The sequence below is a fragment of the Aptenodytes patagonicus genome, chromosome 1 (assembly GCF_965638725.1).
Source record: "Aptenodytes patagonicus chromosome 1, bAptPat1.pri.cur, whole genome shotgun sequence".
Classification (NCBI taxonomy): Eukaryota; Metazoa; Chordata; class Aves; order Sphenisciformes; family Spheniscidae; genus Aptenodytes; species Aptenodytes patagonicus.
In genome coordinates this window covers 33,653,420-33,669,718 of record NC_134949.1, presented here as the reverse complement: position 1 = coordinate 33,669,718, position 16,299 = coordinate 33,653,420, and the positions used below count along the sequence as shown (strand labels likewise).

Sequence of the window (16,299 nt, the reverse complement as noted above, 5' to 3'; positions counted from 1 at the left end):
AGCCATTTTGCCTTTGACAGAGTGGTCATTGACTCCTCTTGTACCCCAGTAAGAACAGAAGAGGCTGGATGAGCTCAGTTCTACCTGTGCACTGACACCTCCAGCCATACAATAAGCAGGTTATCACTTCTGAAGTTGCTCACGTTATCTTGGCCACCAGCACACCGATGAACAAATGCACTGAACATAGTAATTTGCCGAGAGTATAAACAGCTCTGTTTAAACCCTTTATCTGACTTACTTTTTGTTGAAGCAGACAAGAAAACGTTGAGACAAAACACTTAATAAAGAGAAGACAAAAGGAATCTTTGAAAAAAGTTGTATGTACATTGCACGTTTTCTGGAGAGTATTGGTGGCTGAATAGACAGATCTCACTGCCTGTATTGACTACACCCCATCCAGCTTAGAAACCTGGCTCACCATAGGCATCTGCATTGTAGATGTTTTCATTTAGATGGATGACACTGAAAATGATTCCCCCGTCTTTAACAGTGATTAGTCATCAACTAAATGGGTTCTCCAACTTGGGGAATTTTTAGTTCAAGGCCAGATTCCCAGCCCCCCACCCCCCTCACCCGAAGACGTAGGTTTAATCACAGCTGTAGGAACTAGATCTGTGCACCAAACAACTAAAAATTACATTTCATTAAAACAATTTCCAGAACTGCCTACTTTTCCTGAAGAGGAACCATTGTACTCATACAGCGATTGCCAGAGTACGGCCTCCTAACAACCGGTTTTCAGTACGGCTGATAATCCGCAGGCTCCATGTAAGGGATGCAGGGCTCCCTGAATGCTGGTACAAGCAGTTTTATGAAGACTTTGCCCGGACAGAATAATCTAAGCAGGGGACCCAGTGTTAAAAGAAAACAAGTCCAGTCTGTCGACACGACGGTGTCAGACTCTGCCTTGAGATCTCCTTCCTTAGAAGCTGCATGTGGGAATGTCTTCACCCTGGGGCTCACGTGAAGGGGAAGGTGATCGGTGGGATGCGTGTGGGCGACATGGAACCTGAGAGGACACCCCCGAACTTCACAGAGCAGCCTTTGCCCTTCTCAGGGTGAATTCGACATCGCCAGTCTTCTCAAAAGTCCTTTTTTCTTCTTAAATGACACTTCTCTCGGGCTCTAATGCCAGCTGCACCAGGCGACGTGGAGAGAGGGGGTGGCAGGCGGCGGGACGGGGCGCCGGGCCCCCCCCTGCCCACCCCGGGGGTGCCGAGGGCCCGGCCCCGGCGGGCGGTGCGTGAGGGGGAGGTGCCGCGCGTCCGCCGCGCGCGGGGGCTGCCCTCCGCCATTGGGCAGCTGCTGCCCCGGGGGCGGGCCGGGCCCCGGGGCCCGCTTTGAAGTGCGGCTCCGGGGATGGCCACCGCCTGAAGGCGGCTGGGCATCTCCTCGCCTCCCCGCCGGCGGCGGGGGCAGGGGCAAGGGCAAGGGAGGCGGAGGAAGAGGAAGAGGAGGAAGGGTCGGGAAGGGAAGGGAAGAGAAGAGCCGCCCTCGCCCACCCCGGCGGTGGAGAGCGAGCTGGAGGAGCGGAGGCGAGGGGCTGGGAGGAGAGGGAGCGCGATCGCGGGGCGGCTTCCCGCGGGAGCGGGCGTGTGAGGGGAGCGCGGAGGCAGCGGGACAGCGAGGGGGGGGCGCGAGGAGCATGGAGGAGCCGCGCGGTGCGGGGTCGGCCCAGGAGGCCGGCGGCTGCTGAGGCAGCGGCCCGGGGGCGCTGCGGGCACGCCCGCCGCGAAGCGAGCCATGCGGGTGGCGAGGTGGCTGGCGGGTCTGCTGTGCCCCCTCTCCCTGCTCGTCACCGAGTCGTGGGGAGTCCGCTTCCACCCGGGACAAGGTAAACAAGCGGCAACAAAGGCGGCGGCCACCCCGCGGGTCCTGGCCCTGCGGATGGCGCCGTGCCCTGCGGGGCAGCCGCCGCTCACCCGGCCGCGGGCGGGGAGGGGGGAACGTTTCCTCACGGCGGGCCAGCGTGGCGGCCGTTGGGGGGCGCGTCCGTCGGGGCGCCCACCGGCTGCCGCGCGGGATGGGGGGCGCGGGGCGCCCTGCGGCGGCGGGTGGTGGGGCCGGGGCGGCCGGAGCGGGGTCTCGCCGGGCGCGCTGGAGGCAGGCCCCCGCGCCCCCCTCCTGTCACTGGACCCCTGGCTAGCGCGAGGAGTGCCGTGCCGGGAGCCGTTTGGGTGCGGGTGAAGGTTGCTTCTGTGCTGTTGCATCAGGCTGAGTCTCTTGCTTTCTGCTGCAGAGACCTTAGTGAAGCAGCTCTCCTCCTATGAAATCGTCACACCTGTTCGAGTGAATGAATTTGGAGAAGCTTTCCCTCACACGCATCACTTCAGCAGGAGGAAAAGGAGCTTGGAAGCACCACTGGAGCCCACTGCTTTCCGAACACATTACCAGCTCAGTGCATACGGGCAGGTCTTCCAGCTCAACCTGAGTGCTGATTCAGGCTTCGTTGCTGCTCAGTACACTGTGGTGCACGTAGGGGCCCCGCAGAAGCAGTCCTCCCCCGATTTGCGCCACTGTTTCTACCGTGGGCATGTCAACGCGCAGGAGATGCACATGGCTGTCTTCAGCATCTGTGGTGGCTTGGTAAGCATGTGGGTTGCTTCCTCCTGTCTCCATTCATATTCTTCTCCTCCCTGAAAGAAATGTAGTGGGATGCCGTTGCTGCGGAGCTAAGCTGGAAATTCTCGGGCATCATTCCAAATAGTTGGTCATGAAATGTCTTGGCGTCGGCAGTTTGCAGTCATGATGATACTTTTTTGGCGGGATATACAAATGCTACTTTCAAAGGATCTATTGCTAGCCTGTAATAGAATTGGTTGATGTAACTCCTGACACCAAGAGCATTATAACAGAGGAAAAAAACATGCCTCAGAAACAGTGAGCTATTGTTTTGATAAAATGATGCTGTTAGCTGGCATCAGTTATGTGTTTGTAGCTTTATAGATACTGTGTGGTTACGAGTGAAGAATAGTGGTGCTTGAGATGATGAGAGAAGAACTAGTGTTGATATTTTTTTCTTCCTCTGCTTTCAGCAATGCTGTAGAGGTGTGTCATGTTCTAATAGGTGTGCAGCAGTGTGCTCTAATCATGTTTCTGTTAAAAGTGAATGAAAGCTTCCCACTGACTTCAGTGGGAGTATGACTATAAAATGCTTCTTAAGAATTGAATTGAGCAAACAAATTCTTTACTTATCGCTTGATAGTTCCTTATGTTTTCCAAAGCAATAATGAAGAAATAGTACCACACAGCTGTCTATCAAAACAGTCGTGCTGTATTTCTGAATTTTCTAGTTTTGTGTCTAGAAACAAGAAGACTGATACCTAGTGCTTTACCACATAGCTGTTTATTGAAATGCTGAGGACAAATCTGAGTGACATGCACACCTTAAAAAAAAAAAAAAAAAAAAAAAAAAGTAAATATTACTGTGAATTTAAGTTGGGGTTGTTCCATGTTTGCTTGTTTGGTGTGTTGTGTGTTTGGTGTTTTTTGGGTTTTTTTTGCAGCTACTCAGGAAAGTAAAGGTGCAAGACTTTTATTTCTGGGAACTGAAAAAATCCAGCTTTATATTCTAGCCTCTTTCTAGTAGCCTATAGAAAATAGAGTGGAGTTAGCTGGATGTGTGCAGGAGGGTGTAATGCACATTAAAAGAAGTTGATACAAATGGTGGAAAAGAGGATCAGAAATAACTGGTACTTGAGAAAGACACATCTGTTGTCTAATGCTTGTTCTTGGATTGGTGGATATGTGCCACCTTGTCTTTGGGTTGAGGCCTGTAGGCTTGGGCTAGTCCTTGGAAATTGCTGGAGAAGGAAGCATTCCAAAACAGTAATTCTGTATTCATCACAGTTTTGCCTATATATCTTGCTTTACAAACAGCTGTCATTGGTTCTTGTCCGCATTATATAAAACCCAATTCAAACCCATACCAAAGCCCCTGATAGGTTGCACTCCTAACTTACAGAGGGAGTAGGAAAGAGGAAGAATCACAAATACATATATATTTTTTTTTTTATGTTGTTTCATGTTCTAGTAGATGCTTATACCATGGCATTGAGGATAGTATCATACTCTATACGGAATAAATATGAGAAGTTTTAAAACCTTCTATCTTCGTAACTTTTGTTGCCTGTTTTAATTCTGTCCCTTCAAACTCACTTTTCACTACTTGAAGGGACCACATGTGCTGAAAACAATTTCTCTGAAAAACGTGTACCTGCTGCGCTTAAAAGTTGTCTCAACTACCTATTATGTAGCAGTTCTCAAACTCTTCAGCACAAGACCCTCTTCTCTGTAAAAATTTGAATGTCTCGCTTTTCTTGTCTCTCTCTCTCCATACTTGGCTGGTATGTTACAGTCAGCACCATGTATGCTTCCACTCAGACATCCTTGAGTGCCTTTAAACTGAGCCTTTGCCTCTTTTAGATGAGCCTTGTGAACTTTCACTGCAGCTTCCAGCTGGACTTCATGTCCCCTGTCATTGCCTGGCTGACAGAGTGTCTAGTCTAAGCCATCACAAAAAGGCCTTGCTGTCCCAGTGCTCTCAGGACCTTCTCTCACTGCTCGTTTCACTTTCTGCCCAGGCAGACACAGCCTTGCGGAGGGTAGGTAGCATACCCAGTGTTGTGGCTGCTTTCCCCTTACTAGTTCAGTTGGTGGGGTTTTCAGAAGAGGAAGCAGAGCCTTGCATGGGTGCTGGTGCACTTCTTGTGGGACATGCTTATAGTTCCCCAGGGAGGGATTGTGTGGGGACAAAGAGGCGGTCATAGCCAGCTGGTTGCCTATTATCTGCACAGAGTATCCTCCAACCTGACTCAGAGCCTTCAGCCTACTGCTATTCCTCATCCTCATGGATTCAAAGTGAATGTTACACTCTTCATGTGGCTGCCAGGGGAGACAACTTTTTTGGAGGTGAGAGAAGGAAGGAGATAGAGGCCAGGTGGAATTTTCCTGTGAGATCTTGTCCTCTCTGAATGCATTCCCCACTCCCAGTTTTTTTTGAGGGGCTACCCTCAAAAGTTAGTAAAAAGATATTTTTTCTCAAGGTTTTTAAAATTTCATAGCTTTGTGCATTCAACAAATGCATCTGTGAAAATAAGCTAGTCAGTTATTGCTCTTTTATTGAACAGTACCATGCTTCATGAATACATGCAAAGATTTAAGTGGGACTGCTGCCAAGGTAAGATACTATTTATTGTGAGTGAGACAGTAGAAACTAGACTAGTGACTCGGTAGCCCTATATTAAATTTATTTTAAGAAAAATCCCTTCTCTTTGTAGGATCCATTTTCTTCAATGCTGAACTTGAGCTTGGTGTATGGAAATTAAAATAGAAGAGATTGCTTTGAACTATTAGGTATAACTTTATCTTCCAGATTTGCCTATATGAGGCAATTGCTGTAGACCAATGCTGTAAAAGCTAGGGAGGAAAAAAGGACATGGACTTGGATAAAAAGGTACAGGAAACTTAACAATGGAATTTTAAAAATTGCTCTGAAGATGTGCCTGAGTGATCTGAAGTTAAACCAGGTACTTGAGTCCACGTTATCCTGTAGGCATCTATCCCCAAGCTCTGCACTGCTTCACAGCTTCACTCCTGCTTCCCAAGTTCCTTCTTTTCTGTTTTGCATTCTCAAGATGAGTGTGTTCTCCCCCTCAAGCTCTGCTTTCCCTTTTCACCCTCAGTTAAGCCTTTTTCTGAGTGTGCCAAGAGCATGTTCAACCCAGAGTACCCATGGAGCATTGCTTAATGGCTCCTGACACCCTGTATACAGTTTTGTTGTGTTACATTTCAGAGCATGCCCTGGGTTCAGGGATACAAATAGCAAAGGGAGGTTAGAAGGTCAGCAGGGAATCTGTAGTAATTGCGAGGAGGGAGTCTGTTGTTAGGGAAGTTTGGGATGCTGTCAAAGGCAGAAGATCATTTGGAGTGATGGCCTGGGTGCCTGGTTGAACATCTGATCACATACAGGCATATTTCTTGCAACTTTAGAGTAATTTTTGAAATTTCACACTTTATTTCACTTTATTTTCCTAAATTCTGTATTTTTTTTACTGCATTGGTAAATATAGCTTCCTACAAACATGGGAAACAAGATCTGCTGAGGAAGTCCCTGGATACATGTAGACTAAAGAGACCTTTCAAACGTTGGCCAGACAGCAAAATCAAAGAGGTAAAAAAAAAAAACCACAAAACTTTCAAGAATATATAGCTTACAAGTTTATGAACAAATATGAACAAATACCAGTGAATAAAGTATCTTAAAATGAGGGAGCTATCACCATTTATAACTAGAACGAGCCTTCAATTCTTAGCAGGCCCCTGTCTGAAGAAAGGTGCTTTATTTTATTATTTTTTTAATCCTGAATGAATGCTATAAAAACAGTTTGTTTAGTCCTTTGAGAAGCCTGATATTCTTTCACGGAGGTCAGGAATGTGTTGACTGATCCTGAGGATGGTTAAAACCAGTTTTTGTGAGCTGGGAGAATGCCTAAGTGCCAAAGGTGTTTTATGTGACTCTACTGTGAGAGAGGGAAAGGTAAGAAAGGAGGAAACATACATCTTTTTGGGTGTACAGTCTCTGGTGTATAGAGCAACTTTGCATAGTTGCTGGCTGGCTGAAGTTAGGAGCAGGAAAGTACGCGTGAATCTCTTCTTGCATGGATTTGCTAGCTCTCAGCTTTCTGCAGTCCAGGAAGGCAGGACTGCTTTGCTCTAATGTAGCTTCTGGAGTGTAACAAGGTCTACATGACAAATTCCTTCCTCGGGAGCTCAAGGAAGCCCCTTGGTAACACTCCTTTACTGCACATCAAGCTTACTTTTGTCTGAAGAATGGCAGGAATATGAGCCTAAGTGTGGATCTTCAGAATTTCCTCAGTACAAGAGGTTGTGTTTATTTTTTTATTAATACGGGTCAGTGGATCACCTTTCTGAGATATTTTGAAAACAATTCTGTCTGCTACTATGGATGAGTGCAGTGGTTCCTTTTAAGGAAAAGTAGGCAGTCCTGGAATTTATCTTAATGAAATGTAATTTTTAATTGCTTGGTTAAAAAAAACCAAAACAAACTTGCTAGAAGCGAGTGCTAGCATAGCCAGCATCTAGTTTCTTGTGGAGATCTAGTGCAGATAACAGACTCTAGATATTTGCTCCCCGGTTTTGTGCTGCTTAGTACTAATAACTTCAGTGAGATAAACTACATTGGTTTTCCAAAGAAAGCTTTAACACTTGCAGCTGGAAGATATGTTCACCTTGACATAACTTAATGCTTTAACGTACGGGCTGTCACTTCAAAAAAGTTACCTTCTAAATCTGAAAGGCGGATTAGTTTTCAGCATTCAGGTCACATTTATAAACCTATGAGCATCCATAAGCCACATACTATTTTTTATAGATTTTTATCTTAATGTAGAGATTCCATCATAAGCTAGGAAAAAATCATATTAAAATGTCAACTCAAGACAATCAATTCTTGTTTGGGCAAACTAAGTCTTATTGCTGCTGACTGGCTGATGTGATGACTTCCACTTAATAGTTCTGGTTTCACTTGTCATATAGGTACATATACATCCTGTGTCTGGTAGCCTTCTTTCCTGGCAGCTGCTTGAGCGCATTCTATTTGCCAGATAAATTGTTCTGATGGCTGCAGCCTGTTCTTAACTGCTGCCTTTATAGGAGACCCACAATCTTTTTCATCATTTTGGGTTTATCAGACACAGGTGAATTTGCTGGAAAGCTGTGAGCAGCCACAGGAGGTTGGATTTACTTTATATATATGTGCATATGTTCATTAAACTTCCAGGAAGTACACAGAAAGTACTGTGCATGAACATAGTGATAGGGAACGTGTGCTGGTTTTGGCTGGGATAGAGTTAATTTTCTTCACAGTAGCTAGTATGGGGCTGTGTTTTGGATTTGTGCTGGAAACAGTGTTGATAACACAGGGATGTTTTAGTTACTGCTGAGCAGTGCTTACACAGAGTCAAGGCCTTTTCTGCTTCTCACAGCACCCCACCAGTGAGTAGGCTGGGGGTGCACAAGGAGTTGGGAGGGGGCACAGCCAGGACAGCTGACCCCAACTGACTGAAGGGATATTCCACACCATATGATGTCATGCTCAGCATATAAAGCTGGGGGAAGAAGGAAAGGGGGAACGGTTGGAGTGATGGCGTTTGTCTTCCCAAGTAACCATTATGCGTGATGGAGCCCTGCTTTCCTGGAGATGGCTGAACACCTGCCTGCTGAAGGGAAGTAGCGAATGAATTCCTTGTTTTGCTTTGCTTGCATGTGGGGCTTTTGCTTTACCTATTAAACTGTCTTTATCTCAGCCCACGAGTTTTCTCACTTTTACTCTTTTGATTCTCTCCCCCATCCTACAGGGGAGGAGTGAGTGAGCGAGCGGCTGTGTGGTGCTTAGTTGCCGTCTGGGGTTAAACCACAACAGGGTGTCAGGGGAGGGGAGAGGATGCAACATATGGCCCTTTGCTGTCACTAGATGAGCTAAATTACTGAAATGGTGTGCAAAACGGGGTGGTTTTTTTGGTCTGAAATTAATGCTTCCAGCCCCAGGTGGCAGTCAACAGTTGGCTATCATAGATCTCAGGAGACTTTGTACTCCTGGGGAATAGATATGCTTCCCACATGAGATAACTTATCTGCAATAGTCTCAGTTGTCATTCTGTTTCAGATGTACCCTCATGTAGAAAATGGCAAGTTTATGGTAGCAAAGTCAGACACTGTGAGAACAGGTCATACCTTCTGGGTATACACATATTGACAAACGTACTCAAGGTGACTTACTGTGTGGTTGACTAAAACAGGTGAAAATCTAGCTGTACCTTGCATGTACTTGAATGATAACTGCCTGATGGTGTATATGAGGTTGAAAGGGCTTTATGGAGCTCTGTCGTGGTTTAATCTCAGTCAGCAATTAAGCACCACGCAGCCGCTCGCTCACTCCCCCCCACCCGGTGGGATGGGGGAGAGAATTGGAAGAGCACAAGTTAGAAAGACTCGTGGGTTGAGATAAAAACAGTTTAATAATTGAAATAAAATGATAATAATAATATGATAATAATAATAATAATACACAAAACAAGTGATGCACAGTACAATTGCTCACCACCCGCTGACCGATGCCCAGCCAGTCCCCGAGCAGCGGCCCCCCCGGCCAGCTTTCCCAGTTTATGTACTGAGCATGACGTCACATGGTATGGAATGTCCCTTTGGGCAGTTTGGCTGTGCCCCCTCCCAGCTTCTTGTGCACCTCCAGCCTTCTCAGTCGGTAGAGCATGGGAAGCTGAAAAGTCCTTGGCTAGTGTAAGCATTACCTAGCAACAACTAAAACATGGGTGCCTTATCAACTTTGTTCTCATCCTAAATCCAAAACACTGTACTAGCTACTAGAAAGGAAATTAACTCTATCCCTGCCGAAACCAGGACAATCTCCCAGTGAGAGAAAAAGGTGGTTCTGCATGTACTTAAAAACATCAAAGCTAGGAAGTTCTCTTTAAACAGAGATAAGTTGCAAATGTAAATTTGCTTGACATTTACCGAGACAGACAAGATGATATGATGGAGTTTCCTCTGAGATTAAAGTGTATGGATCCCCTAGGTCTGTGTTCTATGGGAATACTTAGCTTGATGATAGTTCGTCTATGCATTTAAAAACAAACCCCCTAAAAACCAAAGCCAACAACCTCCTCCCTCCCAAAAAACCCAACCAAATAAAAAAAACCCCTTTATGTGTATATATACACTTTGTTTCACTAGTTTCAACAGGTATTGCAGAATAGCTGCTTTTCCATTAAGAAATGTCCATGTATATATTTATGAAAAAAGCAGTTATGCTTAATTTTTAATTGAGTTGTCTAGCTTGTTCACTGTGAATTGTCTATAAAGGTAAAAATAAATAAATTGCCCCTCTCCCTTCTACTCCAATGAATCTTGTTAATTGCCATGAACCCTGCTCTTTCCAGCTGCCTTTGAGATTGTTATCGTAACATTCTCATGTTCTTGCTATTTAGCCAGTCTGTTGTTACAAATTTGTATTTAGAAACTCCTGGAATACCATTTTTACTAGGCTTAAGCCAGACTTTCTTGCTGAGAATAGCCTTACAAAGTGATGTTCAGGGTACCTCATGCCAGGTTTTACACTTCCTGCAAGAATATTCTTTCCCCTATGCATTATGCAAAAGGGAAAAACCTTTTTTGTGTGTGTGTTCCTGAATGAAAGTAACTTGGCAGTGTGGACACTGGATCCAGTGCTATGGTTATCAGTATGGTTAGATCAGGTGTGATCTAAACATACAAATAGGTAAGATCCCTTTAGGAGTTTACATGGAATTTAAATTCCAATCTGGAATTATGTAATTTTATTTAACCCATGATTAGGTGCCCTTCCAGACCGGGACACTTCCGAGCATAGGTGGATGCCTCATCAGTTCTGTTCAAGGTGTGATTACTATCTGCTCATGAAATCTTAACATCACAGAATTTGTAAGAAGATGTAGTTAGATCATAGTTAAACTTACAATGAAAGATTTTTTTTTCCCCTGTAATAAGCTTGTAGCATTTTATTCTATTTCTCTCGAAGAACTTCCAATATAATGTTGCTTTCAATCACTTCTAAAAAGGTGTTCCAGCAGAAAACACTTATTTATTGCTAGATATTTCTTCCTGCTGCTTAGCTGGTGTATTATTTATTATTTTATTATTATTTTCTTATTTCTATTGTATTAGCTCTAGTTTTAATTAATACATGAGCTTGCAACCACTACCTCTTGTTGTGTTTCTGGCTGAATTATCTTATAGTAGAAATATTTTTTCCAGATGTTGGCAGTGTACTGTGATCAGATAACCTCTTAATACTTTTTTCTTCAGTGAGCTAATTAAGCTATGCTTCTTAAGTCTTTCATTAGAAAACATTGTAACAGTGGAGCAGGAAGAAAAAGGTGAAGGGCTTCTCACATGATTCAGAAGAGCTTTGAATTAACACAAGGAGGAGGGAGGGGAGGGGGGAAGAGGATAATATAAAAGGAAGGGATTTTGTAATTTACTTCGACCATGAAAGTACTCTTGCTGTAAACTACTTGCAGGTTTTTGAGTTTGAGTTAAGAAGCCATACCATGAGGGCATGAAAAATACTTGAGCGCAGGAGTGGAGCTTACCTGGGAGGGAGTCTGCCAGTTCAGAGTCATGTTTTCCAGAACTTCAGTTGTTCTTCTAGCATTTTTCTGAAATCTTTCCAATTTTGCTGTTGGATATATTAAGATTAATTCCACGTTTCTGAAACCTGCTATATATCCCTTATGTTTTCCATGTGTTCTATGAAGTTGCCATTATACACAAGGATGTAATTTGTATATGGGCATGGGACATAGTTTAACCATAACTTCTGCAATATTTATTTCTACTACTCTTGGAATAGAGCAAATACATTGATGAAGACTATACAGTTTTAAGCCACTTTAAACCACTAAGACATACCATATATAGTGAGTAGCTGTGTTGATCCATTGAACCTTGATTTAATATGAAGTGTCTAACTCATCCAGAGTATTTTAAATCCAAGAAATAATTTATCTTTCTCATGTGGCTTTTCTCATAAATTTCCTCAAATCTATGCATATGCATAGTCCTGAGTAGCACTCCCTCTTTGGACAACTTATTTATGATGTGCAAGAGACTGTTTTCAATTTTGTACTCCGCTTCTACTGAAGAGATCTTTTAAATGTACTTTTACCTCTTTATCTGAGAACAGAAATAGAATGTTTCAGGCACATTTCTTGTTACATGATTTGGGAGGCATCTGTAGATAAGTGAATCCAGTTCATTTCTGATTTCATTTCCTGCAAATGCTTGGGCTCCTGTTTCAGCAACCTGCCTCTCTACATCTAAGTGACTTTGTTTTATTTGGTTTTACCAAAAGTATTTTTCATTTGGATCTCACAGCCCTTTTCCTTGTGTGCCTAGCTCGCAGTAATAGCTCCACTTGTATCAGCACAGTCCGTCACCAGATTAAGTATCACTTTCATGAATGAAGGACCATAAAACAGACAGTGTAGCTGGTGACTGAATTCTTGTAGACCTATGTGTTAGGAAAATGAGGAGATAACCATGTGTAGCTAATCAAAATCCATCTTTAGTCTTCATAGAGAATTTAAAGGATTGGAATCGGTGGCTTCAAGCTCAATGTCTGCTCAGGTTTTAAATGACAGATATCATATAATCTTCTTAAGATAGAGCACTGTTTAATTTTCTTATCCTTTGCTCTCTCACATACAATATAATGAATTCTTCTCAACTTGAATAGGGGATGTGCAAAAAATTTATTGTAGACTACAGGTAGGAGGCATTCCTAACCAGTCAGTAGTAGTAATTACTCGTTTATCTATACATTGTTGAAGAGGAGAGAATTCATTGAGGAAAGAATGAAAGTTTGTTGCATTAGATATGGAAGAAATAGCTGATCAAAAAAATCTATAAATAGACAGCTGATCCTGGGATACTGTGCAAGAATCAGTGGGCCAGAGAGTGAGCAAGCAAGAGGAAGCCTAGCTCCATTTTTCTAAAATAGTTAGCCCAAGTATCTGGAAAGGTGGAATTTCCAGTCTTAAGGACACTACTGTGCCTTCTTGTATTAATCTTTTGATTTAAAACAAAAAGCTAAGAATAATTCTGAGGTCATGAAACATAATATAGGATTCTTCCCTTCCAGCTGTCTGTCCTAACTTCTTGGGCTATAAGTTTATAGTGTGATTTGTATTTTCTTGGGTATAACAAAGGAGATTTCATTCTTTTGCTTTCTAGGCGATTTCTCTAATCATTTACTGTGAAGATAAGCACAGCTACTGCTACTTCTGAGTATCTTTTAAAAGAGGGAGAATTGCCTGCCTTTTTTTTTCCTCCCTAGATGACTTCAGTGTGTCTTTTTTCAGCACAGGATTATGGATTTCAGTTAAGATACATGTATCAGTTCTGATTGAGATACTTAAACTATAGAGTAATGGAAGTTGAGCCACAGATGTTGCCAGGCATTTTATATTGTATATTCATTGTTAGGCTTAGCTTGATGTGCAGGATTTGGAGCACTGTTCTGAGTTGCTTGATGGGCTGGTTTTACAGTAAGCTCTTGCTGATGTGAAGTTGCTTTTTTGCCAGGAAAAATGGTTCTCCGTTCAGTTCTCTGAACAGAAAACAAGGTTCTCCCTTACTATTTCAGTTGAAAAAATCTTTCTTTGGTAGGAGGCATAGATTTTTAACTGCACAGAGGAGTTGGTACACAGTGTAGACTTCCATTGCTAGTGCTTAAATGAAGACGTGTGGGAGTGCACAGCTGGAAGAGGAGCAAGGCAGGAATACCTCTTTTGGAGTATCAGCAGTCCTAGATTGACTTAGATCAGTCGTGATGCCTCATGTTGAGTCTTCCCAATCTACTGGATAGGATACTGTGTGCAAAATATGGTTTTGAATTCCTAGATAGGATTTTTCCTCTGGTAGCACTTGGTTGTGCAAGTATGGGGTCAGGAGTCTGAGTGGAATTTTCAAAGTGATCAGACTCACTCAAAAACATGTCTTAGTGATTTTTTTTTTAGGTTTTTTTGAATGTGAAATGGTAGAAAAATATAGCCTTGTTCTTGTAGTTCATCTTTTCTAGTGGAAGTCTGACATTCTGGAAGATGAGTTTAGTTTAAAATATAGCACAAACTCTTTCCTTACTAGTTCTGTACTTTTATTCTCATGACTGGTATGTTTGTTGTAGCTGAAACCACTTCTTTGTAAAATCTGAAAGCCTGTTAGTTGGAAAAGCTGTTGAAGAAACAAATACAGAATATTTGCTCTAGCTATTAGAAGGAGTAGGAGGGAAGTAAAATGTATGTGTGGAATAAAGCAGTAGCAATAAAGTTTTTGCTTAGAACTAACATTCTAAATGTCTGTTATCTAGAAATAGGGTTGATGGTATGTCAGGAGAAAAGAAATAATTAGCATGTTAGTGTTCACAAATAGTATGGGGTCAAATTTATCATGTTTGGTAATTGGGACTTTGATAGTTTATATAATAAACATCAACATGAATCTTAGCATCAGTTCTTGCTGCTTTGTCCCTGAGGGACAGGCTCTTCTTGTCTGTCCCTGTCATTTTGCCCAGAAGGTTGCACCTACTTAGGACTAACTTGCAAGCTGTGGCATATCTGTTTTCATGAGGCCCTTTCCAGGGAGGCACATAGCGTTCTCGGTACGCTCGGTCTGCTGTCCTCTACAAATCACATGCCCTGGAAACACTGGATGTGAGAAGGCTGAACTGAACATACAAAGAATCCAGGATGAAGACTACTTGCAAAGAATTTAAATGAAACTGAGGGGAAAAAGTGTTTCTGTGAGTTAGATTTAAACAGTCTTGAAAGGAAAATACTATTTAGCTGGGTCTTTTTTCATTCGGCAGCAAAGGTGGTGCAGAGGATCCAACCACAGTGGGTTTACAATAACTATAATTTTGGATGACATGTACGCTATGTATCAGGCACGATTACAGATAGTCTGACATATGCCTGAAGCCTAACAGACTTTTAAACATAGAAAACTGATAACTGCTAGAAGGATCCAAAATTCAAGGGGATATTATAATTCCAGTACAATACCCTGGACACTGAGGTAGTCTGCAGCAGATTTTTAAAAGACAATTTGTAGGTTGCTTGAAAAAACTATTCTCACTTCTCTTCTCGTATATCTTGCTCTGCCACTCTCTCTCTAACCATCAGTTTCAAGGTTGACATGAATGCTTAATATCTTAAACTACATTATGTAGATTATCACTATTCTCTTACTGGTCAACATGCCTCACTAATATGGCAAAACAGCTAACAGGATGCAGTGCACCTGCTCACTCTAGGTGCTTGATTGGCTGAAGTGAGGAAGTTGCCAAAAAGTCTGAAAATAATTTGATGAAATTCTTACATGGTTTTCCCTCCTCATAGTCTTCAGGAGACTAAGGTACTTAAGTCATAGGAAGCTATGAATTTGGTTAGAAGTGCAGTGAGAAAGAAGAGATTCTATTTTAGGATTTCATAATTGGATGGATTATGGGGCAGGGGGGTGGGGGAAAGGAGCTTAATTTTTGTTCTTTTTCTTTGTATATGTGCCAGTGCTTTTGTTACTAATCAGGTTCCTTTGGTTCCCATTACATAGTTACCCATCTGTGTCTGCTATAGAGGGAGGGAAAAAAATCAAGGAGAAAAATGCATTAATGAAACTGTCAACTTTGAATTCCTGGAACTCGTTTCAAAGTCTTTAAAAAGAATATCAGGTTAACACTGTTTCTAATCTATGGGCAAAATGCAATTTTAAAAGAAAAAGATTATATAAATTATGTAAAGGACAGAAGACAACAAATCAGTCTAGAATCTGGACAACACTCAAATCCTGAATTTCTTGATGGCCTCTGCTCCCCTTTGCACAGTTCCCAGCTGGTTCTGCTTGGTTATACCTAGATTCTCTTTACTTTTGTGATCTCCTTTGTTTCGTTAACTCTGTATAGTGATTACCTATGATACATTGTTAATATGCAAGGTAGTCTGTTATGAGTTATTCTGGTGGGACAAGTCTCTGAAAGCAAAACTTCTCTTTGCCTTACCTTCAAGCTTCCATCTCCAGATTCCATTGAAGTTTCCTCTGACTCATGTGAAAACTTACTTCCATTAATTTCAAATATTATCATAAATAGTTTATTATTTCAATGAAAGTTATTTTTATATCAGTATTTTTAGTGGAAAATAAATCAACTACTTCTCTTACTTTCAGATGGGCACCTTTAAGGCACATGATGGTGAATATTTTTTAGAACCTCTGATGAAAGCGGATGGAGGTGAACATGAAGATGAGCATAACAAACCACATCTTATATATAGGCATGAAGAACTTAAAAAAAAGTATCAGAAATCCCATAAACCTTGTGAAGTTTCAGGTACAGTCATACTTTAAATTTTGATGTGACTTTTTCAAATGTCAGATGCTTAAAAAATAAAGGCAAGATTTAATTTTCGTAAATAATATTTATCTCCAGATTGTTCCATTGGAGCCTCCACATTTCTTTCATGTAGGCTTCGCAGCCATTCTTTTTTTTTCTGCCAGTGGCTAATTCAAATGTAGGACAAAATGTGCATGTAAAAAAAAAAAATTCATGCTATTGCAAGAACTTCTCTGTGGGTTTACTTTTTATACCTACATTGTCCCATACATAACTGTTTAAAGAGTAGATCCACAGGAGTTGTTGTTGCTTATTCACAAAAGATAATGAAC

The 16,299-nt window shown here is 42.3% G+C and overlaps 2 protein-coding genes across 6 annotated transcripts in view; one reads left to right on the top strand and one right to left on the bottom strand.

Moving 5' to 3' along the window:
• The window catches only part of IRAK4 (interleukin 1 receptor associated kinase 4), a 335,362-nt gene that overhangs the window by 85,863 nt on the left and 233,200 nt on the right, over positions 1–16,299 (bottom strand). The gene's annotated exons all lie outside the window — the stretch shown is intronic.
• The window catches only part of ADAMTS20 (ADAM metallopeptidase with thrombospondin type 1 motif 20), a 101,772-nt gene continuing 87,151 nt past the window's right edge, over positions 1,679–16,299 (top strand). For all 5 annotated transcript variants that reach the window (XM_076331527.1, XM_076331536.1, XM_076331556.1 and 2 more), the window contains exons 1-3: positions 1,679–1,837; positions 2,243–2,589; positions 15,802–15,964. In XM_076331527.1, coding sequence (XP_076187642.1) covers positions 1,747–1,837; positions 2,243–2,589; positions 15,802–15,964 — 601 coding nt within the window. In that variant the 5' untranslated portion in view covers positions 1,679–1,746. The remainder of the gene's footprint in view (positions 1,838–2,242; positions 2,590–15,801; positions 15,965–16,299) is intronic.